Source organism: Trichosurus vulpecula, chromosome 2, assembly GCF_011100635.1.
Source record: "Trichosurus vulpecula isolate mTriVul1 chromosome 2, mTriVul1.pri, whole genome shotgun sequence".
Classification (NCBI taxonomy): domain Eukaryota; kingdom Metazoa; phylum Chordata; class Mammalia; order Diprotodontia; family Phalangeridae; genus Trichosurus; species Trichosurus vulpecula.
Window position 1 is genome coordinate 311,865,110 of NC_050574.1, and position 26,392 is coordinate 311,891,501.

The 26,392-nt window shown below is 39.2% G+C and overlaps 1 protein-coding gene and 1 pseudogene across 2 annotated transcripts in view; one reads left to right on the top strand and one right to left on the bottom strand.

Annotated features, from left to right (window-relative positions):
• The window catches only part of IWS1 (interacts with SUPT6H, CTD assembly factor 1), a 45,926-nt gene extending 28,742 nt beyond the window's left edge, over positions 1 to 17,184 (bottom strand). The window contains exons 1-2 of one of the 2 annotated variants that reach the window (XM_036742816.1): positions 16,817 to 17,184; positions 14,205 to 14,320 (exon numbers count right to left, since the gene is read on the bottom strand). In XM_036742816.1, coding sequence (XP_036598711.1) covers positions 14,205 to 14,320; positions 16,817 to 16,850 — 150 coding nt within the window. In that variant the 5' untranslated portion in view covers positions 16,851 to 17,184. The remainder of the gene's footprint in view (positions 1 to 14,204; positions 14,321 to 16,816) is intronic. The other variant, XM_036742817.1, reaches the window with a different exon arrangement.
• On the top strand, positions 1,660 to 2,193 carry LOC118840111 (annotated as a pseudogene).
• Positions 17,185 to 26,392: the final 9,208 nt, after the last annotated feature.

The following is a 26,392-nucleotide window of genomic DNA, read 5'->3' on the forward strand; positions in this document are numbered from 1 at the left end:
TCCAATCTAATTTTTAAGGTAGTATTTTCTTCAGTGGTCTTTTGGACCTCCTTTTCCATTTGGCTAATTCTGCCTTTCAAGGTATTCTCCTCATTGGCTTTTTGGAGCTCTTTTGCCATTTGAGTTAGTCTATTTTTTAAGGTGTTGTTTTCTTCAGTGTATTTTTCAGCATTTTTTTGGGTCCCCTTTAGCAAGTCATTGACTTGTTTTTTATGGTTTTCTCGCATCCTTCTCATTTCTCTTCCCAATTTTTCCTCTACTTCTCTAACTTGCTTTTCCAAATCCTTTTTGATCTCTTCCATGGCCTGAGACCAGTTCATGTTTTTCTTGGAGGCTTTTGGTATAAGCTCTTGCACTTTGTTGACTTCTTCTGGCTGTATGATTTAGTCTTCTTTGTCACCAAAGAAGGATTCTAGAGTCTGAGACTGAATCTGGGTGCGTTTTCACTGCCTGGCCATATTCCCTGCCAACTTACTTGACCCTTCAGTTTTTCTGCTTGTAGACCAGAGAGTTCTATGTTCCACGTTCGGGGGGGATGTGCCAGCTCTGCCACACCAGCACTCCTCCTTCCCCAAGAACCCCCAACCCGGACTGGGCTTAGATCTTCAGTAGGCTGTGCACTCCTGCTCTGATCTGCCACTTAATTCCTCCCACCAGGTGGGCCTGGGGCCGGAAGCAACTGCAGCTGTAGCTGCCCCACCTCCGCTGCCCCCGGGGTGGTGGCTGAACTGCGAACTCCTTCCACTCCCGTAGCTTTTCCCACTACCTTCTCCACTGTCTTTGGTGTTTGTGGGTTGAGAAGTCTGGTAACTGTTGCAGCTCACTGATTCAGGGTGCTAGGGCATGCTCCGCCCGACTCCTGGTCTGGTTGGTCTGCACCGCCCATGCTGGGCGCTGCTCCGCTCAGCTCTGCTCCGCTCCCAGCTCCGTGTGGGATAGACCTCACCCAGAGACCATCCAGGCTGTCCTGGGCTGGAGCCCTGCTTTCCTCTGCTATTTTGTGGGTTCTGCAGTTCTAGAGTTGGTTCAGAGCCATTTTTTATAGGTTTTTGGAGGGGCTCAGCAGGGAGCTCACGCTAGTCCCTGCTTTCTAGCTGCCATCTTGGCTCCGTTCCCCTGATTATGTTTTTAACAGGGGTTTTGTTTATCATTGTTTTTCAAGGGAGGGGAGAGGAAATAAAAGGGAGAGAAGGCAGATTTTTTGCTTATAAAAATATTTAATTAAAATAAAAATACTCCATGAATCTCACAAAATTGTATCTTCTGGATTTGTGCTTTTTACTTTGTACTTTTATATTTCCTAAACAGTCTCTATTGACATGTGCTAGTTTCAGCTATTGCTGTGGATTTTTCTTTCAAGTTGGTTACATATTTATCACAAATGCATATTATTTTATTTAAAAATTAGGACAATTATATTTCATTCTTGAAAATGTCAAATGATTAAATATCTTAAATTATTTCTAGTTTTTAAAAATTGGAGGTTTTTTGGAAACCTACTCGTTTTATTTTACTCACCAAAATGAACTGTGACAAGAAATATAATAGATATGGTATTTTAACCCAGAAAGTTTAACTTTAAATTCACATATTTCTCCTTCAAATGAAGCAAGCAGATTTCAATTAGGCAGAGATGGAAGTGTTTCTGGAAGAATCATCATGATCGCTTCCCAAAGAGAACCCTAAGTGTAGTTCAAACTTGTATTAGTTGGTGATACAAGTACTAGAAAAACCACATTTGTAAAATGTCACTTGGCTGGTGAATTTGAGAAGTCTGTAGCTACCTTAGGTATTAAGGTCCATTCCTTGAGTTCCATACTAACAGAGGTCCCATTAAATTCAATGTATGAGATACAGTTGTCCAAGGGAAATTTGATGCTCTGAGAGGTGATCATTAGTTACATCCAAGCTCAGTGTACCATTATAAAGTTTGATGTAACATCAAGAGTAACTTACAAGAATGTACCTAACTGGCAAAAAGATCTGGCACGAGCATGTGAACTTCTCCCTATATTGTTATGTAGCAACATAGTAGATAATATGGATAGAAAAGTTAAGGTGAAATCAACTGTCTTCCAGAGCAAGAAGAATCTCTAGTACTATGACATTTCAGCCAAATATAACTACAACTTTGAAAAGTCCTTCCTTTGGCTTGTTAGAAAACTTATAAGAGACCCGAATTTAGAGGTATAGACTGCTCAGACAACTGAGCTCCCTGATGAAGATGATGACCTGTAAAGGAATGAAATTAGAGCCCCACATCAGAGGTCTAGTTTCACAGGCAACTGTCCTATGATGTCAGTGGTGTAGCGTATTTGCCACTTGATTATCTAACTGGGCAGAATATGCACTTAATCTTCAGGATGCTGAAGTAGATGAATGGACTTTGGAGTAAATTTAGCAGTTTAAAAATATATAATTCATATTTTAGACCTGTATAATTAACTGTTTTGAACTGCAATTATGTCCCCCTTCACACTGCTAATCCTATCATAACATTCAGTGGTGAATCATGTTCATTATTGCCTTTTCCATTCCTTTTTCATTTAGAGCATAATAAAGTTGTATTTTAATTATCTAAGCAAATGAGTTCTTAACCCTTGTTTACAACAAGCATTTAAAAACCTGTTTCGTGTGGTCTATGGTAGACATAAATCATGGTACTATTTAAACAGCCATCATATTAAAAGTGAGAGTATATAGAATTTAGACAGTAAAGCTAAGTTTTCACACTACCTAAGCAGTGTACCTAAGGAAGCTTGTAGAAGGGTAAAGCTGAAGAATAAAATAATTATATGACTATTGTACATTTTTTCTGTGTATGAGCTGTCAACAGAATAAAATTTAATGTATGTGGACTGAGAATCAATTGAATACAGCTTTTTAAAGACTATAATGCTAACATACATGCGAATGGTAACCATGCCTTAATAGCTGATTTGAGATGATTATGGAAATAAGCTAGACGCTGTTACTTCAATTTTGATAAGCTTTAAATCCACTGTAGGCAATGTATCCTTGTTGGAAAGGAAAAATATCAAGACATAAATCATTCATCAGACAACGGACCTTTTTCAGTGATGTCCACCTAAACTGAAGCCTTGGAATGAGTTCTGTATTTTGGGTTCTACAATAATAGTGAAACATTTAGTCAAAAACAAAATAAATGGAGCAAGCAGCCTGACAACACAACTGATCTATATCATGAGCCTCCGCCCACTGATGGTGAGATGCTGTCCATTGCTGCTGTGCCTGCTGACACATGCTGACTCAAAACTGATCTTGTTTCCATATACCTTATCAAATAATCGCTGTGCGGCACTTCTAATCGTAGCAATTTTGTCATGTTAGTCTTGTGAATTGATTATGTTGCACTTGCTTTCAACCTCTCCCCCCACCCCTGCCATGAATAAAGTGGAAATATTTAGTAGGAATTATGCTCAAAGCCATCAGATAACTTTTGGCCGCTGATAATTTTGCCACTGAGGTCTCAACTCCTCCTTCTACACCCCTACATCTGGCCCCAAGATAGTCTTGAACACAAGAGTTACACTTCATTGTTTGGAAAACTGTACTGCAAAGGCAAAAAGTATGTTTAGTAAGAGAAAGTGGAAGAACAGGAAGTTATATTCAGAGATGTTATGGCTATTGGTGGCATGATTTCAAGAGATGGTAAAATAAATTAGGCATAAGAAAGGTATTAGAGTTGAAATTAAGGAATTGTGTGCTAAGGAAATCCCCAAGAAAGATAGGTTGTTAAGGGAGTCCTCAAGAATGATAGCAGCAGACGAACAGATAAAAAATACCATGAGCTAGTTACTTAAAAAATCCCTGAAAAAATTGGGAGAATGCCCTGGAAGAAGTCAATGGATGACAACATCAAGAATTAGAGAAAGTGTTTCATAAACAGAGATTGGACAGACTTCAAAGGGAAAAGGTCATTAGGGAACAGTGGCAAGAGAAGCAACAATAGAAAGCGCAAAGATCTGTCCATTCTTCCTCCAGGTGAGATCATAGTTCTAAAGCTAGAAGAGACCTCAGAGGCTACCTACTAGGTAAGGCAAGTGAGACCCAGGGATGTTAAGTGACTTGTTCAAAGTCACAAGGACAATAATCAAGGAATAGCCCCCAAAGGAGCTGGTTCTAATGTATTCTCAGGGAAAAGCACAGTTTTGATTAAAACAAGATGGGAACAATATTAGTTGAAAAGCCTGAGGATATATGTTTGTTGAATAGAGACAGAGTGGATCTTCTTTATGGAAGCTGAATAAGCTAGGAAATAGGTGAAAGAAATGGATTGGAATAGGTTTAGTGATGAATAGAATTGGCAGGTTCATTAGAAAGTATGAGTGTTCTACATGTGCAAAATGTTCCCCAATGCATAAGTATTTTGAGATAAAATTTTTATACATTTCCATTATAAACCAGGAGTTGATCTACAAATAACAGAAATATTATTTATAGATAAAAGCAATAACTGTCTAGGGAAACTGAAGTTAAATACTTATTGTAAATAACTAAAGCAACCTGTTAAATCTCCATTTCTTCACAGCCTACAAAATTTTCTCCTACTCTTTGCATGCTGACCAGTGTCTTAAAAGATGATGCATCTGATGGAAGTCTCAGCAGCCTCAAGAAATATAGGAGTGTAATTCCCAGTTTTTATTTGTCTACAGAATAATTTACTTTTAGAGGGCTATGCAAATGTACAAAGAATAAAATTATGTTCCTTTTAAAGTTTCTAAAAAAATAATATGGAATATTATTGAATATTGAATAACTATTCAAACACAATGCTGGTGAGTAAACTAAGGCAACAAGGCATTTGATGACCAGTTTATGAAAAGGGATATACAGCTAGACAGTCTCTCATTTTCCTTTTCTGGACCTCCTTACCTGGGTAGAAACACCAGGTCACAAATTCAATGGTGGGCATTGAAAAGCTTTGCGCTTTCATGGGACTAAGTACTGAAGGGAGTTATCAATCCAGTTTCTGAGGATCCTTGGACATTCGAGCTCAAGGAAGACCATTAGTAAGAAATCAGTTCAACTACTCACTGTTTGATAAAAACAGCTGGGAAAACTGGAAAATAGTATGGCTGAAACTGGGTATAGACCAACATCTTACACCGTATACCAAAATAAAATCAAAATGATTACATGATTTAGATACTAAGACTGATACTATAAGCAAACTGGGAGAGCAAGGAATAGTTTACCTGTCAGATTTATGGAGAATGGAAGAATACCAAATAAAAGATAGAGAACACGATGAAATGTAAAATGGATAATTTTGATTACATTAAATTGAAAAGTTTTTGCACAAACAAATCCAATGCAACCAAGATTAGTAGGGAAGCAGAAAATTGGGAAAGAATTTTTACAACCAGCATCTCTGATAAAAGCCTCATTTCTAAAATATATAGAGAACTGAGTCAAATTTATAAGAATACAAGTCATTTCCCAATTGATAAATGGTCAAAGTATATGAACATGCAGTTTTCAGAGGAAGAAATTAAAGCTATCTATAATCATATGAAAAAATGCTCTTAATCACTATTGATTAGAAATACAAATCAAAACAACTCTGAGGCACCATATTGCCTATCAGATTGGCTAACATAACAAAACAGGAAAATTTAAAATGCTGAAGATGTGGGAAAATTGGAACACTAATGCATTGCTGGTGGAGTTGTGAACTGATCCAACCATTCTGGAGAGCCATTTGGAACTATGCTCAAAGGGCTATAAAAATGTGCATACCCTTTGACCCACCAATACCACTTCTAGGGCTGTATCCCAAAGAGATTATAAAAATGGGAAAAGGACACACATGTACAATAATATTTATAGCAGCTGTTTTTTGTGGTGGCCAAATGAGGGTATGCCCATCAACTGGTAAATGGCTGAACAAGTTGTGGTATATGAATATAATGGAATACTATCCTCCACTCGGCTGCCAAAATGATTTCCCTGAAATGCATGTCTGACCATGTCAATCCCTTACTATCCAAGTTCTAGTGACTCCTAATCAACTCTAGGATCAAAAATTATTTTTATCTTTTATTGTATAAAATTTTTTATTTCCGTTTAATTTTTATAATGTACCCAAGCATAAGAACAGTAGTACATGTGTATCATCCATAAATAAGTAAAAATATACACACATACACACAGAAGGGTGCATATTCAAAAAATGTTTACTGATGGAGCACACACATACACAACGTTTGGAGACCACTTCTCTATATAAACAAATCATCATCTCTGGCCCTACCATTTTAACCTGTCTTCAATGCTACCTCTAATTTTTTTGTACCAGGAAAAAATATTGAGGCATGGAAGGTTAAGTGGTTTAACAAAGTTTAAAAATCAAGTAACAACAAAAGAAAATGCTTTCTGACACAGCACCAGTAGTACCAAAAAAAAAAAAAATAGCGTAAAACTATCTGGATAATTCACTTGTTTTCAATAATGCAATGTTAAGTACATATTGCTGACTCTATATAGTCCATGAAGAATGAGAACTCCACACTTCAACATCATGCTGACAGCTTTTAAAGAAAACTATTTCTTATAAGGACAGAAGGAATGCAAAAAGGGAAGGAGTGGGGGAGGGAGAAAGTAATATTTCAGGTGCACTCTCATTTGAGTAAACTCCAGCTAAACTTACTTATACAGAAGGTCTTAGCTATCTATAACTAGAGTAAGTCACATGCAACACCTTACTTGATTAATTTTCCAAAATAAAATTTCAATGGATGCACAAAAATTACAACGGATGGTAAGATAAAAAGACATGAAGAACAAAGTCCTAATTACTCCTGATACATGCATATCCCTTTTGATGGTAAAGGGTTTCTTCTAAAAGGTTTTCTTTTACAGAAAAGTTACAAAGAAAAAGCAAATAAACAAATTTTTTTTACAATAAATTTAGCACCCTCTGTACAATGTCTTTACTTTGCTGTCACCATTTGTACGAAGTTTTCTTAATTTACTTGACCATCATTATCACCATCTATTTCTCTGATCATTTTGCATAAGCAATTGATAGAAAATGTCAAAACTAAGAAAGGCAGTCTGCTACAAAGGTCAGAAGGTTAGTTTTGGAATCAAGAAAATTTGTTCTGAAGACCTCCTTTTAACACTTGTTAGCTCTCTTAACATGAGCAAGTTACTTAATCTCTCAATGCTCCTGGCAGTTCTCATACAAAATATGTTAGTGTCATGCCTGGAGTTTGTTACTCTAGAGAAACCCCCAGTCTCTTCCCATCTCCCAGCCACAAAAAGAAAAGCCATTCTCTAATAAAGAAGTGACGGGCAGTTAGGTGGCACAGTGGACAGAGTGCTAGTCCTGGAGTCAGGAAGACTCATCTTCCGAAGTTCAAAATCTGGCCTCAGACACTTGGAGAAAGAAATGGCAAACCACTCCAGCAACTTTGCCAAGAAAACCCCAAATGGGTTCACAAAGAGTAAGATGTGACTGAAGACAACTGAACAAATAGAGAAGTGGCCAACAGACATTAAAGAAAAGACATTCCCATTTGCTTAGCTGCAGTCTCCTAAGGACCATAGACTATGGAACCTTCCATCTAACTTGCAGCTGAAACTTCCTGTATATGTTGTCTCCCTCATTAGAATGCAAACTCCTTGAGAGCAAGGTCAGTATTGCTTTTTTATTTGTATTCCCAGAACTTACCACAGTACTTCACATATAGTAAGCTCTTAATAAGTGAATGATTGATTCATTCATCTGACAGATATCATTCATGACGATTCTAAGAATCAGATATTCTACTCAAAATATTTTAAAATTTTTCTATGCAGTTGGCAGAGTTGGTTTGATTGTGTAAAGTGCTGGCAGAAGTCTTAGAAGTTATCTAATCCAACTCCCTCATTTACAGATGAGGAAACTGAGGCCCTGAGAAGTTAAGTGACTGCCCCCCACCCCCAACTCATGCTCTAAGCATTAACATACTTCCTTGTGACCTTTGGTAAATAAATTAACCTTCATGGTTAAATAAAAGATTGGGCTACATGTACTCTGAGGTCCCTTTCAGCTCTGGATCTACTGTCTAATGAACTCTCTGCTTCCTATCACTTGACACAGCGAATATCTAATATTATTTAAAAATAACTCTTAATATGACTATTTCTGTATAGTTAGACCAGCGACTAATTAAAATAAAAGTCAAACGCACATATTCGATGCATAGAAATGAGAAGACAACACTGAGTACTCAACAAAACCAATGATGCTGAAAAATGGGGAGTAAAATAAAGATAACGACTTTGATTACCACTAAGTTCCTAATGAATTTTAACTGATTTAGTCAGCAAAGGTGTTTTTGCCAAGTATAGACATGGTTACAAAAGGAAACAGTTTGGAATACAAACTCATTTGTAAATCACTATGGAAGATAATGAGTATCACTGCCTCATGAAACCATAAAAAGCAAAAAGAAGTCTGTAGACATCCTGGGGAAAGACCTAACTAGTATCATTCCAAGGGCATTCACACATGAAATTGGCAAGAGGGCAACATATCAATGGAAAATGTTAGTTTCCACTGTCACATATAGAATTTAAAGCCCAGTTCTTAATGGGCTATTATTTGTTAAAGGAAAAATGACATCTAAGACAATGAAGTTTTTTAGTAAGGGAGGCTTAGCCAGACCAAGTATACATGGGAAATCTATGCTGGAGGTTAACTACTGAGGGATTTTTTTTTTTTAATGTCACATCAGGGAGAAAATTACAAAAGAATGTGCTAAAAATCATTGACTCCTAAAAAAGGTAAATGACAGGGCATTGATATCTACCAATTCATAATTTACTTTGTCATCTTTATAAAAAAAAATTTAATGATCTAACCACAAGTTCCCAAAGTAGGTGATACCACCCTCTGGGGGGTGCTAGAACTGTCCAGGGGCAGGGCAGTAGTAGCCTCAGGAGGAATTGGGGGGCGTTCAATAAAAATAAGGGGGAATTGTAAGGAAGAAGATATGAAAATTTTGAAAAACCGTATTTGCTCCATCTGTTGTGTAACAGTTAAAATTTGTAGTGATTACATTATTTTCCAAATAAACACACAGAATGCAAGCTATAACTGATCAGTGGTCAAGTCCACAGACAAGTCTTAAAGAGCAAGTGCTGGCAGGCCAGCCAGTGGAGCACTGTCCAAAAGTCCAGCATGCACCAGCAGGAATGTGTGTGTAATGACTTGTTTACAATATAATACTATATGGTTACAAGACACAACACTGTGTCATCAAAATTTCAATGCAGGAAAAATCCCACAAATTTACAATAAATTATTAAATCTAAGATGTGTTCTTTTTTTGAAATGATACAAATTTTTAAAAAACCTTTAAAGGGTTAAAGAGTAGCTTTTTTTTAAAGGGGGCAGTACGCCTAATAAGTTTAGGAACCTCTGTACACACGTGTGTGTATGTGAAGTTAACAGGAATCTTTCTGAAAGTTTTCTGCAACTCATGGAAAAAGTAAAGACAGTGTAAGATCCAAATATGGGGTTTCTGGTCCAGGTCTATGTCATTAGAATGGAGAACTTCTGGTTCAAAATAACTTAACCTCTCAGTGCCTGAGGCAACTCTTTAAATGATTTGCCCACACATGCAGTACTTAATGATTACAAAAAAGCACTAGACTCAGTAAAGAAAAAGGCAGCCTGAGGCACATGTTTGGATTATACAAGATTCTGACATAAAAATCCATCATATTAACTGTACCTGGCAATGACTCAAAGATAATCCCAAGGCTGTAAAAACAGGACACGGGTATGGACAGAACTAATGAAGGAGGAACAATTTTGGGGGGACCAGATGAGCTTGGTTTTGGGATGTGCTGAATTATAGTGGCGCTGTGGGGACATCAGGAGGGAACCGTGAAAAGAGCACTGAACTTGAAGAGACCTGGGTTCAAATTCAACCTCTGACACTGTGTGACAAGGGTAAGTCACAATCTCTTTGAGCTTCAGATTTCCTCACCTGTGAATTCATAATTCCTATATCATAGGGTTGTTGTAAGGAATAAAACCAAAGGACAACAGCGAGCCTTTGAGGGCTTTTGAGTAGGGAGGTGCCAAGGTCAGATCTGTACTTCAGGAATATTCAGTTGGCAACTACATGGAGGATGGGTGGAAAAGGGCAAAACTAGAATCAGAAAGACCAATCAAGAGGCTAATACAATAACCCAAATGAGACGATAAGGTGACGCATTAGCGTAGAAGCTGTGTACAGACACACCTCATTATATTGTGCTTTGCAGATACTGGATTTTTTAAAAAACAAATTGAAGGTTTGTGGCAATCCTGCATCAAGTGGGTCTACTGGGGCTATTTTCCCAACAGCATGTGCTCACAACGTGTCTCTGTCCCATTTTGGTAATTTTCACAATATTTTAAACTTTAAATTATTATTATTATTGTATTTGTTGTGGTGGTCTGTAATCAGGGGTCTTTGATGTTGCTGCTGTAATTGTTTTGGGGTGCCAGAAACCTCATTCACATTAAAGACAATGAACTTAATCAATAAATGTTGTGTGTGTTCTGACTACTCCACCTCTCCCTCTCCTCAGGCCTCCCTATTTCCTGAGACACAAAAATATTAGAAAATATTACATAAACTTAGTTGATAAAGCAGCAGCAAGGTCTGAAAGGATTGACTCCATTTTTAAAGAAGATCTATTGTGGGTAAAAATGCTATCAAACAACATCGTATATCTCAGAGAAATCTTTCAAGAAGGGAAGAGTCAAATTGTCACAGTCACTCCAACTTTCACCAACCACCACCCTGATCAGTCAGCAGAATCAACAACGAGGCAAAACTCTCCATCAGAAAAAAGATTTCAATTCACTGAAGGCTTAGATGATGGTTAGCATTTTTTTTTTAGTAATAAAGTAGTTTTAATTAAGGTAAATACATTGGGTTTTTTAGGCATACTATTGCACACTTAACAGACTACAGTATGGTGTAAACATAACTTTTATATGCACTGGAAAATCAAAAAATTTGTGTAACTCGCTTTATTGAGATATTTGCTTTATTGCAGTGGTCTGGAACTGAACCCGCAATATCTCTGAGGTATTCCTGTATACAGAAAGAAGGAAATTAGTACTAAAGATACTATGGAAGTAGATTTTATAAGATTTGTGAACTGATTAGACATAGAGGGTAAGGGAAGTTAGTCAGTCGATTAGCATTTATTAGGCACCTACAATGTACCAAGTTCTATGTTAAGTGTTAGATGAATTTGAGATGTGGATGAGACATCTAGTAAATGTCCAGCAGGCAAGTTGGTAACATAAGACGGGAGCTGAGGAGAAAGATTAAGGCTGGATAAAAGAAAACAATGAATTTAGTACTCTGTAAACCTTAATGGGCTGTTTAAATCTCATTTATCATCTGGATCAGTCAAGCAACAAGTATTTATCATGTGCCTAGTATATTCCAATACTTTCACACAGTAGGAAGGGGTGTCATGTAAGTAAATGAAGATGCTGTTATCAAAATCAAAAGATGACAAAATCTATTCAAAGTTAGAGACTGCAAATAAGCGTGTAGGGAGAGAAGACCCTAGGACAGACCCCTAGGGAATGGGCACATTAAGAAGTTGGGAAGAGAATGAGAATCCAAAGGAGTCATTAAAGAAATAGGAAAACCAGTAATTTTTTTGTAAATTTTTTACTTTTGAAAACTAAATTATATTTTCTTAATTCAATTTACATATAACTGTATTTGTGAAAATAACCATTTTAACAGCAAATACCAATTTAAAATGTGCAACTAAATAGGAGCCCTTGACTCACTGCTAGTGCTTTTATTAAAAATTATATTGTTTCATAATGTCAATATTTGCTCAACATTCACCTTTCACTGCAGCTAATCACAAAGTATGCTGCATAGGCCACAGTCATTCCTGCCTCTACACCACTTCTTTTACCTGGCATGCCCACCTTGCTCCTCTCTGCCCATCCTCCCGTCTGGAGCTAAAGTACCTAGCGGGGTAGCATGATACATTGGAAAGGATGAGAGATTTATAGTCAGATGAACTAGGTTCAAATCCTGGCTATGCCACTTATTAACCTGGGTGACCGTGGGCATTGCACTTAGCCACTCCGGGCTTTAGTTTCCTTATTTGTAAAAAGGAGAGAGTTGGACCAGAGGTTCTGAGGTCTCTTCCAGCTCTAAATCTAAGATATTATGGCCTCTCCCTACAGGTGGAGTTTTTTTGATTGCTCCAGTTCTTCCTTATCTTCTGTTTGGAGTTTTCACAACTTTACTGTCTCAAACTTGACTCCACAGTGTCCTGAACTCTTCTTCTCTGGCTATTTTATATTTGTGAATCAGTTTTCCCCAGCTACACTGTGATGTGCCAGTGTGGGAACTATAACCATGTCTTCTGGTCCAGTCTCTAGCACAAGACTAACTATTCTGTAAAGACCAGAGCCGGGGCAGCCAGAATGGTAAAGGTCCCTGAGTTCATGTCCATGGGAATCAGCAAATGGAACTTGGGGATGCTTAGCTTGGAGAAGAAAAGGCTAAGAGGGAATATGAGAGCTGTGTTCAAGTTTCTAAATGGCTGTCATGTGCAACAGGGATTAGACTGGTTCTTTTTTGACCCTAGAGAGCAATGGATATAAGTTGCAAAAGGGAAAATTTAAGCATAAGACCAGGAAAAACTTTCTAATAATTAGAGTCTCAAAGTTGAATGGGCTGCTTTGGGAAATAGGAGGTTTCTACTCATTGAAGGTCTTCAAGCAGAGGCTAAAAAACCACTTTGGGGCCTCTCAGAGTAAGGATTCCTTTTTTGGATTTAGGAACTAGATGGCCCCTCTAAATCTCAGATTCTATGAACACCACAATCTCTGAAGACTTAAAGTTACAGGTACAAGAGACAATGGAGTGATGCATGGGGGGGTATAAAGATATTCCCAATGACGAACAATACAAAATAAATGGTTTAAGGGCTATCACACAAGAAATGATTAGAAAAGGTGAATTGGCATATGACACATAACAGGAGCAAGAGATGGACAGCTTGACTGTTGCCTAATAAATACAATTTTTTAAAAGGCCTCCTATTGTTAGGTAGAGAGCCTCTCTGTAGAAGATCTATAGGGGCACGCAAACATTGGGAAAGAAAATAAGGGTTGCAATCTGTACTGCAGGAGGGAATAAATATATTGAGAACATACGCATTGCATTATTGAAGAGGGGTGTTTTTCATTTTCACATGTGCACATATGCTTCTTCACTAATTCAATGATGTACTACTGCTTAAATGGAAAAAAATAAAACCAAACTGTCTTTACTGTTCCTTATTCCTTGTGCTTCAAATCTCGCATACAACAAGAGTAATAAATGTTAGTTTTATTTTTATTGCCATTGTATAATACTGCCTACATGACCTAGGAAGGTGGCAATATAGTTTTTAGGTTAACTGCACACACATGTGAAGTTAGAAAGAGATAAGACCTTAGAGACCATCTAGTCTGAGGACTAGGCTGAATATTCTAAAATGTTTTTGTGCAGAACTTACCTACAGCTTGGGCTCTTGAACCTCCATACCTTTTTAAGCTCAATTTTGCTTTGATCATTAATACATACGTAATTTAATAAATTTGCCCTGGAACTTCATGCTGCCTGGACAGTAAAAACGGGCAACTTAATTTAACTTTTAAGTTCTCATATACTGTTCTAACTAGACAAGCCTTTGAGGATCAGATCCTTAAATAAAGTTTTAGCAGACTGTGGTTTACTATAAAAATTTATAATATGCTCTGCAACTTGCGACTGAAGACTCACACTCTATTTATGTAAGTTGTCAATGCTTACTGCCATCATGGCATCAGTAAATTTGACTAGGACTGGAAGCCGGTGTTGGGCTAATCCATTTTTGACACTCACATTCAAGGCTGCAATTGCCTAATATTTGAAAATAAAAGAATGAAAATTTTAAAGCAACCAAAACTGTTTTCACTGCCAATTTACACATAATAAAGAAACTTTTACTTCCAAAATAACTTTTTAATTAACTTCCCCACCCTTCCCCACCTTGCTCCCTTACAAATCACTAGGTTTTGATGACAAGCTCTGACACAATTTCCAGGATCCACTCTAAAGGAAACAGGTCTAATCAAATACAACAATGAATCCTCCCCAAAGATTCTGTTCAACCAATACCTCTGAATGATGCTCTAAACTTCCATTGTCTGATCCAGAGTGCTGCTCAATTACATCATCTTCAACGTCTGACCCTGAATCCCGTTCATCCTGTACTGGGGTAGCTCCACCATCATCTGCTCAAAAACAAAACAATAAAAATCCCACTTAAAGGGTAAGATGGATAATGTCTGGGGCTACAACTATGATTAAGTTTAAAGTATAGCCAAAGGTTGCCACTAGCAAATAGCATAACTAAGGACTTGACATTTCTACATTAGATTTGTATTTAAAATGTTATATGTGTCACATAGTGACAAGAATAATGATGACTAGTAACCACATCAATATGATGAGATGTATGCAGAACTTAGCAAACATCAATGGAAAAGCCAAGAAGAAAATGAAAGATCTCTAAACATCTCTCCTATTTGGCCAACTAGATCATACTATTTCAACTTCATGTTGAAAATCAGATCTCATTCTGGCAGACCCTAAAATACTGCATGGTAAAGTAATTCACATATATTAAGGTACTTATAAAGGGCCAAAGGTAACATCTCCAAATATTAATTTTTCACTAGAGATCTGTAGTAATCACGTAAAAAACGTAAATCAACCTACACTTACAAGTACTCGGTTATCAAATGAAATAGGTCACAAAAGTTAAATATAATATCTCCAAATATTAATTTTGCACATGAGAGACCTGAAGTAATCACTTAAAAAAAGTAAATCAACCTACACTTACAAGTACTTTCCTATCAGGTGAAATAGGTCACAAAAGCTACATAGATATGTAGCTTTGAAATAGGAACTTCTAGATACACTCCCAGTCACTGGCTTAATACACTGGCTTGAAAAGGACTTTTTATTTTCAGCACCTATTTTGCCTCTGACTACCATCAACCTATAGGGTTTTTTTGTTTTTTTTTTTAGTGTTCAAAGATCCATCAGCAATCACAATAAGCATCTTTACAGACTTTGGGACCATCTAACTCAAAAGCCATTGATCCTACCTGGGATATTTACAACATAAAGAATGCTGGTAAAAACAGATTAAAATATTTAGTAACGAAAGTTGTAGTATGAACAATAGAAAGTATTAAAGGCAATAACATTTCAGTATTCCCTTGTACTTTATGTTGATAAGCATTTTGTCAACTATCTCCTACAAGGTCTAAAGAGTTAATCTAAATTGAAAGCAGGATCAAATTTATACTATAATTCTAAAGCAGTAATTAGTCACTTCTGGGGCAAAGAATTCCCAGTGGGGCTAACCAGTAACATCAGATACCACCAGCAGACCCAAGACATAGAAATGGAAGAAAGGAAAGAGTGATTAAGCAAGAGAGCTAGAGAGAAGAATAGAAAATACAAGTACTATGAAAGCAGGCGCTCTCTCTTTCTCCCTCCTTCCTTCTCTTTTTGTCTCTCCCTTCTTCCCTCTTCTTTTTTGGTCTTTGAATCCTTAGTGCCTAGCACAGTTCCAGGGACATAGCAGATTTATTTAAGGAAGAATGAGAAAAAAATGAGTGTGTAATGCAAAATGTCACTAACAACTAAATGCCATTTGGGGGCCACCTTTGATCTAGAACATTTATTGAATCCATGTAGGAAAAGAACCATGTTTCCGATATGTTCACTGCCTAAAATCAGAGAAACTTCCTAAATGGGAAAGGAATTCAAAAGAGAGTTTATAGCTATTTAAAGATGAATTTAAATATCCTTTAGAGACCGACTAGTACTACGTAATAATTTTTACAGGTGAAGAAACTGAGGTCGATGAAATGCGACTTATCCAAGGGCCAAAGGACAGTAAGAAGCATCAAGGGTACTAAAACCCAAGTCTCCTGATCTAGCCCACCGCCTTTCTAACAGTGTACCAAACAACTTGCCCAACGTCCTAAAGCCTAATTTAGAACTTAGGGTTTTAGTCACTCGATAGCTGTCGCCATAAGTCTCCTCACTTCTCCAAACCTTCATTTCCTCATCTGTAAAATGGGCTTAGTTACTATTACATTATTCAACTCAAAGGACTTTTGTGAGGAAAATACTCAATAAAGGCAAAATCCTACACGGAGGCGAGCTATTTTTTGGCAGATGCTTTGGGTACAGACTCCGCAGGCCATTCGAGGATTTCGGTGGCAAGAATAGTTGCAAGCTCGTTGAGCGGCAGGCCCACGACACTGCTCTGAAAAGATACACCAAGTTCGGATTCCCTCGGATTAGCAACTATTTAGCCAAAGAGAAACTGACTTTGCAACTGACAACGACTGCTCGGATACCTAGTGTCTCCCCTTCCCGGGGTTCCTCCTACCCCAGACACCGACTTTACTTTCGGGGAGAAAGGGTCTCCCCGCGGGCAAACAACGGTCGGTCGGTCAGCAAGCATCCATTAGGCGCCGACTGCGTGCCGGACACTATCCCAAGCACGGACTCCGAGCTCGGGGGGGCGCGATCTCTACTCCCTGCTCCGCCAGAATCAGCTCTTTTCTCCCAGGGACGTTCGGAGGCCCCGAAGATGGGTCCAAACTTGGATGAAGACCCTCACCAGGACAGGACAGATAGTTTCCTGGGGAGGCTGCCCTTCGCCCCCTTTGCAGCCCCTACCATCCTCAGGGCCTCCTCACCTGACTGGTCGCCGCTGTAATACTCCATCTCCATGGCGGGCCCGGGCCCGAGGTGGGCTCCTGGACCGGGAGGCTCCGGGCCCCCCGCGCCGCACCCCCAGCCTCCTCCCCGCTACCGACACCTTCCCCTCCCCTCCCGGCTCGGACCGGCCTGGGGCTCAGGAGGACTCCTACCGGACCCTGAATCAAAGGGGGGGGGTCCCCGCGACCTGCAGCAAAGAGGGACTGTGAGGGGGCGGGGAGGCTGCCGGGAACCACCGGGAGAAAAAGCCGACTGTTGCCTAGGGCCTGCCTAGTGTGATTTATCCCCCAGCCGGCGGGAGAGAAGCTTCCCAGAAGCACCTCTATGACCAAAATGGCGCCTACCCAAGACCCTCAAAAGGATCTAGTGCGCAGGCGTCCCGACGAGTCAAAGGGCCAATGAGCAGCGGGGGACGGTGGCTGCGGAGGGTTTCCGAAACGGGCGGCGGAGAGCGTTGAAAGATCTACTCTGATTGCGTTGCTGGAAGGCAGAGCTTCACAGTACGACCCTAGTACGTACCCTGGGACGGGGGTCCGGCCCGCTGCTCCGACAATCTCAGGCCTCATCGTCGTACGTTTCTAAGCCACTCTCTTCCTGAAAGGGTAGGTGGCAAGCTGCTGAGACTACAGTTCCCAGTATGCAAGAGTGTGCCTCAGGACTACTACTCCCAAGTGTGCCTCAGGAAACGAGGGGACTACTGCGCTCGGCTAGCGTAGTCAGTGTTGTGATGCACAGTGGATCTCAAAGTTGCCTGTGTGAACGTTTCCGACCAGTATTCTTATCCAAAAGAACAAATTGGTCTCCATATCTCAAGAAATGTTTTAGGGCGGCAAAGCGATCCCTTTTCTTCAGGCTTGAGATCTGGAACTGGGAGAAGCTGTCTAGCCTCCTTTCTGGCTAGGCCTAAATTCAGCTTTTCTCCTGGCAATCATCTTTCTGCCCTCTGATTGGTAGGGTGGGCGGGAGCAGAGACCTCTGGGAAATGTAGTCTGGCTGAACCCGGGCAAGAAGAGCAAGCGTGGCTCAGACAAAGCTTGGCCAGGCAACGCTCATTGCGGGGAGACGAGCGGGCCAATGAATTAAAAAAAAATCAATTTCTATTCAGAGAGAAAAAAACAACAATCTAATTATTTTTTAAATAAGAATTTCTACTGAAAAAGAGGAAAAAAGCCCAACGACCCAATGATTTTATTTTAAAATAAGAATTCCCTTTATTTTCTCATAAATTTCTAGTTATCACCGTGGGCCACACTTTTTTTTTTTTTTGGACTCGAGCATTTCTTAAGCTTCTACTTTGTGCAAGGCAGACGCGCTGCTTGTTGAAGTGGATAGGGTGCGTTGGAATCAGGAAAATCTAAGTTTAAGTCTGGTCTCTGATGCACATGGTGTATATTCAGGGGAGGGTCACAACCTCTTAGTGTCCTAGGTTACTTTCTTAATACTATAAATTACACTTGCAGATCTGCATGGATAGACGGAGTTTTCTCCAAGGAGCCCCGAACACAAATGAAAATCACAGGTACAAATGAAATGACAAGAGACTCTGCTGTGGGCTCTGGAGAAATAAAGAAATGATAGAAATCCTGTTTTCAAGGAGGTTACATTCTAATGAGGAAAGCTAGTAGCTAATAAGCATTTATTAAGGGGGAAGGGAATAAATATTTGCATAGTATCTACTATATTCCAGGCACTGCGTTAAGCCCTGGGGATACAAGAATGGCAAAAGATGGTCCCTGCTCTCAAGAAGCTCACAATTTAAGGGAAGAGAAAAATACAGAGCCAGCTTTTCGGCACTTGGGTAACAAAAGAATAAACTGGAGGTAGGAGTGTGCTTGGTAAATGTTTAACAACCAGTTCTCAAGAAAAAAAATACACACACTTAGGTTTAATCTGAGTTATTAACATTTTCTCCATTTTACTAAGTCTATACAAGTCACAAAATAACAAATTAAGCCTTAATTTGTAGCACTTGCAAATTCCTAGATGTAATGCTCTCACCGAAAATTTAACAAAAGTAGGCAGCACTTTTAATGAAAAGAAGACAGGATTTGGAGTAAGAGGAGTAAGAGGACCTGTTATATCCAGAGGCAAGTCACTGTAACTTCTAAATTGTTTCCTTGTTTGTAAAATGGAAATTATATTATCTAGAGCACTTATCTCACGTGATTGTTGTTGGGAGCAAATGAGATTATAGAATTATAGATTTAGCGCTAGTGTTTGAAGGTGTCTTAGAGTCCATTTAGTATACCCCCTCCCATTTTAAAAAGAAGAAACTGAGTCCCAGAGAGGTTAAGTGAGTTAAGGTCACACGCAGAATGAACATCAGAGGCATCAACAATTTTAAAGGTTGTCATTGTAGAAGGAGTAAAGTTTTATGTATATCATCAATTAATTGTCAGTCCATAAAATGATGACATAAGGGTTTCGATCGAGCTTTTCTTCCCTTGATAAGTTTGGTAGGTGTCTGGGGCCTCAGCTGGCTCCAATTGGGGAGGACAGAGTTTTGCGGAAGGAGCTATTCCCGTGTCTTGGTGCCTTTGTCTTCAGTGCTTTCACCCTGCCTATCCTACAGAAGCCTAGCTACCTTTAACATTAGATGAAAACTAAACACGTTTACCCAAAGGGCAGAGAGAATTTCTGGTCACCCTTTGCCCTTTATGGAGCGCAAGTCTGAGACCAGGGAAACCCAAGAATGGACTTTACAGATCCGAGAAATACCTCTTGCCTGTATAGAAGCTATCACCCTGCCCTCTCACCTCCTGATCCCAGTAGGAAGCAAGGATTCAGGAATCACATTGTCTAGAAATACCCCTCTCTGGTCAAGTGGGAGAGCACCTGTCTGCCTCTGTCATGTACCTATAAAGGAATTATATCACTGCCCCACCACCTGGGCTCTCAGAGACCTTCCAGAGGAAAAGTGGAAAAGAGGCAAAGGGGACCAAAGGTCTTCTGTTGTCTTCCTTCATAGGCCAGCATCAGCAGCTGGTTTTTCTCACAAAAGTCTGTCATTCCAATCAATTCATTGGGGGTGGGAGGGCAGAAACCCAGTTGGTGAGAGGAGAAAAGAGGATGACAAGGGTATATTCCAAACAAACCAAGCAGTTTGTTTTGTAGGCAGCTGTAGTGCTGAGATTTAATCAGGTATCTTTTGTCCTTTCAACTTTTGCCTCAACTCTTGTCTTTTGTCCTCTCAACCTCCCCCCACAACATTTTACCAAGGGATATGTTCCCTTCCTCCACAGGGAGATGCTTTCAGAAGTTCCCAATGTAGGCTCACAACCGTGTAAACCCTGCAAAAGGGTTGGACTAGATGACCTTTAAGGTCCCTTCTACCTATGATAATACCATTAAATTATGATCCTATAATGGACAGTGACAGAAACAACAAGAGAAGGAGGCTACTACAAACTTACAGAAAAAGTTTAAAACTTGTCTAGTAAGCCAGAACAAATTGGAAACAGGTTTTATTACACTCAGAGTATGTCATTCTCTACTAGTTGCTGATGGGGATGTGTCATTCATAATTTAACAAGCATTATCCATATATTATACGAAACAAATAAAAGAAACATGACTTCATTAACATGCGGGTGGTCATGTGAAGAAATACAGTATATTTGTTAGAAGAAAATGTATATATCATTTGCCACAGGAGATAGATAATAGAATTATCTTCTTAGTATAGCCAGTTTCACTAAATCAAAGAAAACTTCCCATCAGACCAGATAAGAAAAGAGGACATTCCCAGGAGTTTGGAATCCTCCATCTTCAGCAGCTAAATTTTTTTGTATTGATAAGAGGAGAAAAGGAGACACTGATGGACACTAGCTGCTGTGTCTGGTCTTGCAGCAAAATGGTTAATAGAACAAAATGGAATCAGTTATGTTCTTCCAGAAATTTGCTTTCAACATTAGGTATTAAGGTATTAAAAAAGTAAAGATAGGAGAGAGGAAGAGTCTGTGGACATTTTGAAAACAAAAAGTCCCTAATAGTCAATAAACATTTGTATTAAGCACCTACTAGGTGCTAAGCTCTGGGATACAAAAAGAGGCAAAAGACAGTCCCAACCCTCAGGGATGTAACAATCCAAATGGGGGAGACAGCAAGCAAACAAATATGTACAAACAAGGTATATACGGGACACATAGGAAATAAGAGAGAGAAGGCAATAGAATTGAAAGGATGGAAAAGGCTTTCTTCAGAAGATGGGATTTTAGTTGGGGATTAGAAGAATCCAGGGAAGCCAGGAGGCAGAGATATAGAGGTTCAGTGGAAGGTACATGGGAGTCAGGAGACCTCAATTCAAGTCCTGATTTTGCCAAGGACTTTGGTGGGCTTCCTCAGGCAAACCACTAACCTCTCTCTCTGATGCCTTGGTTTTTCAATCTCACCAGTGCACTGACCTTTGAGAGATAAGAAAAGAATTGGTCTGAGAGCAGCAGACAGGAAAGAAACACATGTACATTCTGCAGCTCTACCGACAACTTTTTACCCTGAAGTCACCTTACAAAGTTTTATATGTATTCAGGCAAAAAATGAGGACATTCAGGCTGTGAGACATTGTTTTTCTTTACAATGAACCAGAAGTCAATGCAAGATAAGCTGTTTTATAGTGAAAAAACCAAGACCTAGGAGTTGAGAGAAAGCTTGCTAAATGTAACCTGAGATAATTCAATTCCTTTGGGCTTGTCTCTTCATTTTAAGAATGATTTCATTTTAGATGATTTCTAAGCTCCATGATAGTATAAAGATACTAAGGAGAGGCAATATGGCAGAGTGGGTAGGGAGCTGGCCTTGGAGCCAGGAAAACCTGGGTTCATGTCCTGCCACTGCCTTGTACTCTGTGACCCTGGGCAAGCAATAAACCTTTCTGTGCTTGAGGCAATTCTTTAAGGTGATCATTTGTGAATAAGGTATTTACATTGTTCGAGGGAGTTTCCTTCACTTTATCAGTTCCTATTCCAATCAAGTTACAGGTTTAGTCCCTCTATCCCTAATAATAAAGAAATAAAATGTAGTTCTCTAGCCCCAAATTCCCATTTATTGCATAAGCCACTAGATGTCCCTACCTGTGAAGAAAGTGGAATACTTCCAGTTCTTAAGTATTTCCCCACATAAATTTATATAGATAGTATTTGCCTATCTACCCCCATGTGTATCCAGAAGAGCTAGGGTGGGGTGGGGAGGGGGGAAAGAAAGCACAAAAGAAGCACAAGAGGAAAGGTGTGAGGGGCGGCATTGAGGCATTTGTCTTATGTTCTTGATCTCAGAATAATCACTCTTGCCTGCTTTGCCATGCTGTCCCAGTAGAATCTCAAAAGATACTGGCTAGAGAAAATATCCTAATCAATACCAGGATTAAAGAGGGGTGGGGGGTAGGAGGATGACCTGTTTGGCAACCCAGACCAGAGAGTTCACTCTCTAAAGTGAAAGAGGAGGCTGGCAGGTAAATATTTGGAACCTCCAGAGACCTGCCTTTTTCTAAGTGAAAGGAATACAAAAAATGTAAGATGCTCAAGAAAAGCAGAGTTTTGATGATCAAACAATTAACAAGCATTTATTAGTTGCCTAATATAGTCGGGCATTGCACCAAGTGTTGTGGATACAAATATAAAGAATGAAACAGTTGGTGGCACTGTGAACTGATGCAACCATTTAGGAGAGCAATCTGGAATTATGCCCAAAGAGTCATTAAACTGCCTATACTCTTTGACCCAGCAATACCACTGCTAGGTTTCCCTAGGTGATCAGGGAAAAAGGAAAAGAACTTCTAATGTTCTAAAATATTTATAGCAGCTCCCTTTGTGTTGACAAAAAATGAAAATCGAGGATATGCCCATCAATTGGAGAATGGTTAAACAAATTGTGAGATATGATTGTGGTGGAATACTACTGTGCTGTAAGAAATGTGAGCTGCTTGATTTTAGAAAAACATGGAAAAACTTGCATGAAATAATGGACAAAATGAGCACAACCAAGAGAATATTATATATGATAACGGCAATATTGTTTGAAGAATATCTGTGAATAACTAACTTACTGTATTATAAATACACAAATCAACTACATAGGGCCTATGAAAGAAGATGCTATCTACACCTTCAGAGAAAGAACTGGTGTCTGTCTATCTAACTATACCTGTGTCTAATGGTGGCCTTCTCTAGTGTAGGGTGGGGAAGGAGGAAGAAAAAAAAGTGCATAGCAGAGAACAAAAGAAAACTCAGAAAGAAGCATAGAAGAGCAGGGCAGCTTTGAAAAAGATATGTAGTATTTATTACATGGTTTTTCCAAAAAAAGTAAACGATGTGAAATGGAGATTTATAGTTTCTTCTCTCTGTGTTGTGCTGTGTAAATGGATTTTTTTTGTCTTTTTGTATTTAAGTTCAAAATGAATTTTAAAAAATACTATAACAATCCCCACTCTCAAGAAAATTACATTCTAGGACCTTTGTGAGGTTTCTTGCATTACTGCTGTTTGATGGCTTTGTGACCATCTTTCTATCCTTGTTAGAATTAGCAGTGGATACTAGTGACTTGGAGCTATTAATCAGCTTAACCTTGCATGGGTTGCTGAGAGAAAAATCACTGAAGGAGGAAGTTTTAGTTCTTATTGGCTTAAGGGAAGCCTGACTAGGTAACACAACTATTTAGTAACAAAAGTTGAACATTAGAACATAGATTGGTACAAGGGAAAGTCTTTAGAGGATTCCGTCATAACCTCATCAGTAGGGGCAGCTGGGTAGTGCAGTGGATACAGTGCTGAACTTGGATTCTAGAAGAGATGTGGTCAAATCTGGCCTCAGACATTGACTAACCATGTGACTTTGGGCAAGTCATTTAACCTCAGTCTGCCTTAGTTTCCTTATCTGTAAATGGGAATTATAATAATGCCTACTTCATAGCGTTGATGTGAGGATCAAATAAGATAATTATAAAGTGTTTTGCAAACTTTAAGGCTATATATATGCTAGTTATCATAACCTGGTGGTGAGTCAGAGAGATGACACAGTCTATGTCAGGAAGGCCCTTTTATAACTCTAAGTCCCTATGATTGTCACTTAACTGAGCAGAATGACCTCAGAAACCAGAAACCAGAGTCTTATTGCCAAAGATGGTCCTTACTTCACTCTCATGAGTCATAGAAGTACGTAACACAAATCAAGCTACAGAAAAAGGGAGCTCCATCACTCATCTGACATTGTAATAGGTTGGAGATGTTTTGAGATTGTTTTAGCACAGTTAATCTATCAGTGCTATGTAGGGTGGTTTGGATGGGGTTGGACAGACACTAAAGGTAGAGACAAGCCCAGGGTAGGTAATGAAGCCAAAAGTGATTGCAGTACGAAGAGAAAGAAAAGGGACAGAAGCCATTGGAGGATGTATCAATAGGGCTGGTGATGCATCCTGTGCTAGGCCTTATGGGAATCCCTTGCCCTCAAAAAACTTCCAGTCTAATTGGGGAGATGACATATTTAACCAAATCTATTAAATGCAATAAGTTGTGCAAGGGTTGTGTGTATTTTGTGCACAGTTTTATCCATATAGGTTATATGTGCCCACATGAGTCTGTCTAGATGTGGCTCTCAGGAAAGACAGAGGAAAAACAGAGTCCTCTCCCCCACTTCTACCCCTTCTTTAAAGGAGTCTTTGATTCCTACTAGGAGTTGAGGCCAGAGGCAATCTAGTCTGTTCTCTTCAGAGAGAAGGGGTACTAGACCAGAATTATATCTATCTGCTTCTTTAGATATTATTAGTCTAAGGCAAATAATTTTTAGGTTCAAGCTGCACTCTTGATTGCTATCCCTTAGCAGGGGAGGAGGGCCCCAAGGGGTGTGTGTGTGTGTGTATGTGTGTGTGAGTGTGTGGGTGTGTGGGTGTGTGTGGGTGTGTGTATGTGTGTATTTATCTATCCACCCAGTGGTGGGATTCAGCTGGTTCATACCAGTTCAGTAGAACTGGTACCTAATTTTAGGTTTAGTTCCTTGAACCGGTTGTTAGTGGGGACGGGGCCTGCAACCACCACATCAGCCATGAGTAGCGCCTCAGCTGGGTTCCATGGAGAAACGGTTGTTAATTCATTTGAATCCCACCACTGTGGCCATCTGTCCATGGCTTGACTCCTTACCAGATGCCAGTTCTAACTGCACCCCTGACTTCTACCCCTTGACAGGGGAGGAGGACCCCAAGCTGTGTGTGTATGTGTCTGTCTATCTATCTATCTGTCTATCTATCTATCTCTAAGGCTTGACTCCTCACCAGATGCCAATTGCAAAATGAAGGTATATAGCAAATAAATCTATTTATTCAAAACTAATAGCAAACATAATTCAGAAAAAGTATATATAGGAAAATATATACTAGGCAAAAACAGAGTGAATGAACTATTCCATTGGGAATGAAATAAATTAGCTCAAACAGGAGAGTCTCAGATCTCATCCAAGTAGAAATTCCCTGAAGTCTCTAGTGTAGTAAACTGGGGATAGGGACATGAATGAGGTTGCCAGCTCCTCTACACATTAGCTTCTTGCCAATCTTTCTCTCCCTTCAAGAACCTGAAGAGAGCATGAAACTGCATATCTTCTCTCTTGAAACTTAAAAGCCAAAAGTCTGAGATTTTTCTTCCCCCATGCTCTCATCAATTCTGTCCCTTATACTAATTCAGAGAATTGAGCAATCATTCTCTATCAATAAAGAGAGTCCCTTGAAAATGGGCTTTGAGACTCGGGTTGCAATTGTAAAACAGTTTCATAATTACCACAGAACTACTTAGAATCATAGAATATTTGAATTGAAAGGGCCCTGGGAAGTCATCTAGTTCAATTTCCCTCCTAATAGAGCAATCTCCTCTACAAATTTGTTCAATGGATAGGCAACCGACCTCTGTTTGAACACTTCCACTAATTCCCTGGGCAGTCCAATGAATCGTTGATGAAAGCCAATAATTAGACAGTTCTTCCTCATACTGACCTGGAATCTGCCTCTGGACAGTGTCTAGTTTGTCAATGACCCTCTTAACTTTCGATGCCTAGAACTGGACACAATACGATATTTGTGTGACTTTTTCTTTAACCTAACAAGAAGTTTTCATTGGTAAGCTGTTTTTTTTTTTTAAATGAACAGATAGCTCGATTCTATTTGGATGATATTCTATATGGAAAAAATAGATCTTGAAATTAGCTGAGTCTAGAAATCATGGCTTTGATGAAGGTTATAATTACAGATTGTCTTCATTTGGAGATACCAGAACCCGACTAGGAGTCTATTCCTCTCCCAAGTACTTATATATTTATATTCCTCATTAATAAGCATTTATTAAGTGCCTATTGTATGTCAGGGATTGTGCTAAGCACTTTACAAATATTATCTCATTTGATTGTCACAACAATCCTGGGAGGTAGGTGCTATTATGACCCCCATTTTATAGATGAGAAAACTGAAGCAGGCAGATGTTAAATGACTTGCCCAGTGTTTGGATTTGAATTCAGATCTTCCTGACTCCAGGCTTAGCACTCTATCCACTGTGCCATCTCACTACCTAAACAACAAAACTAGAG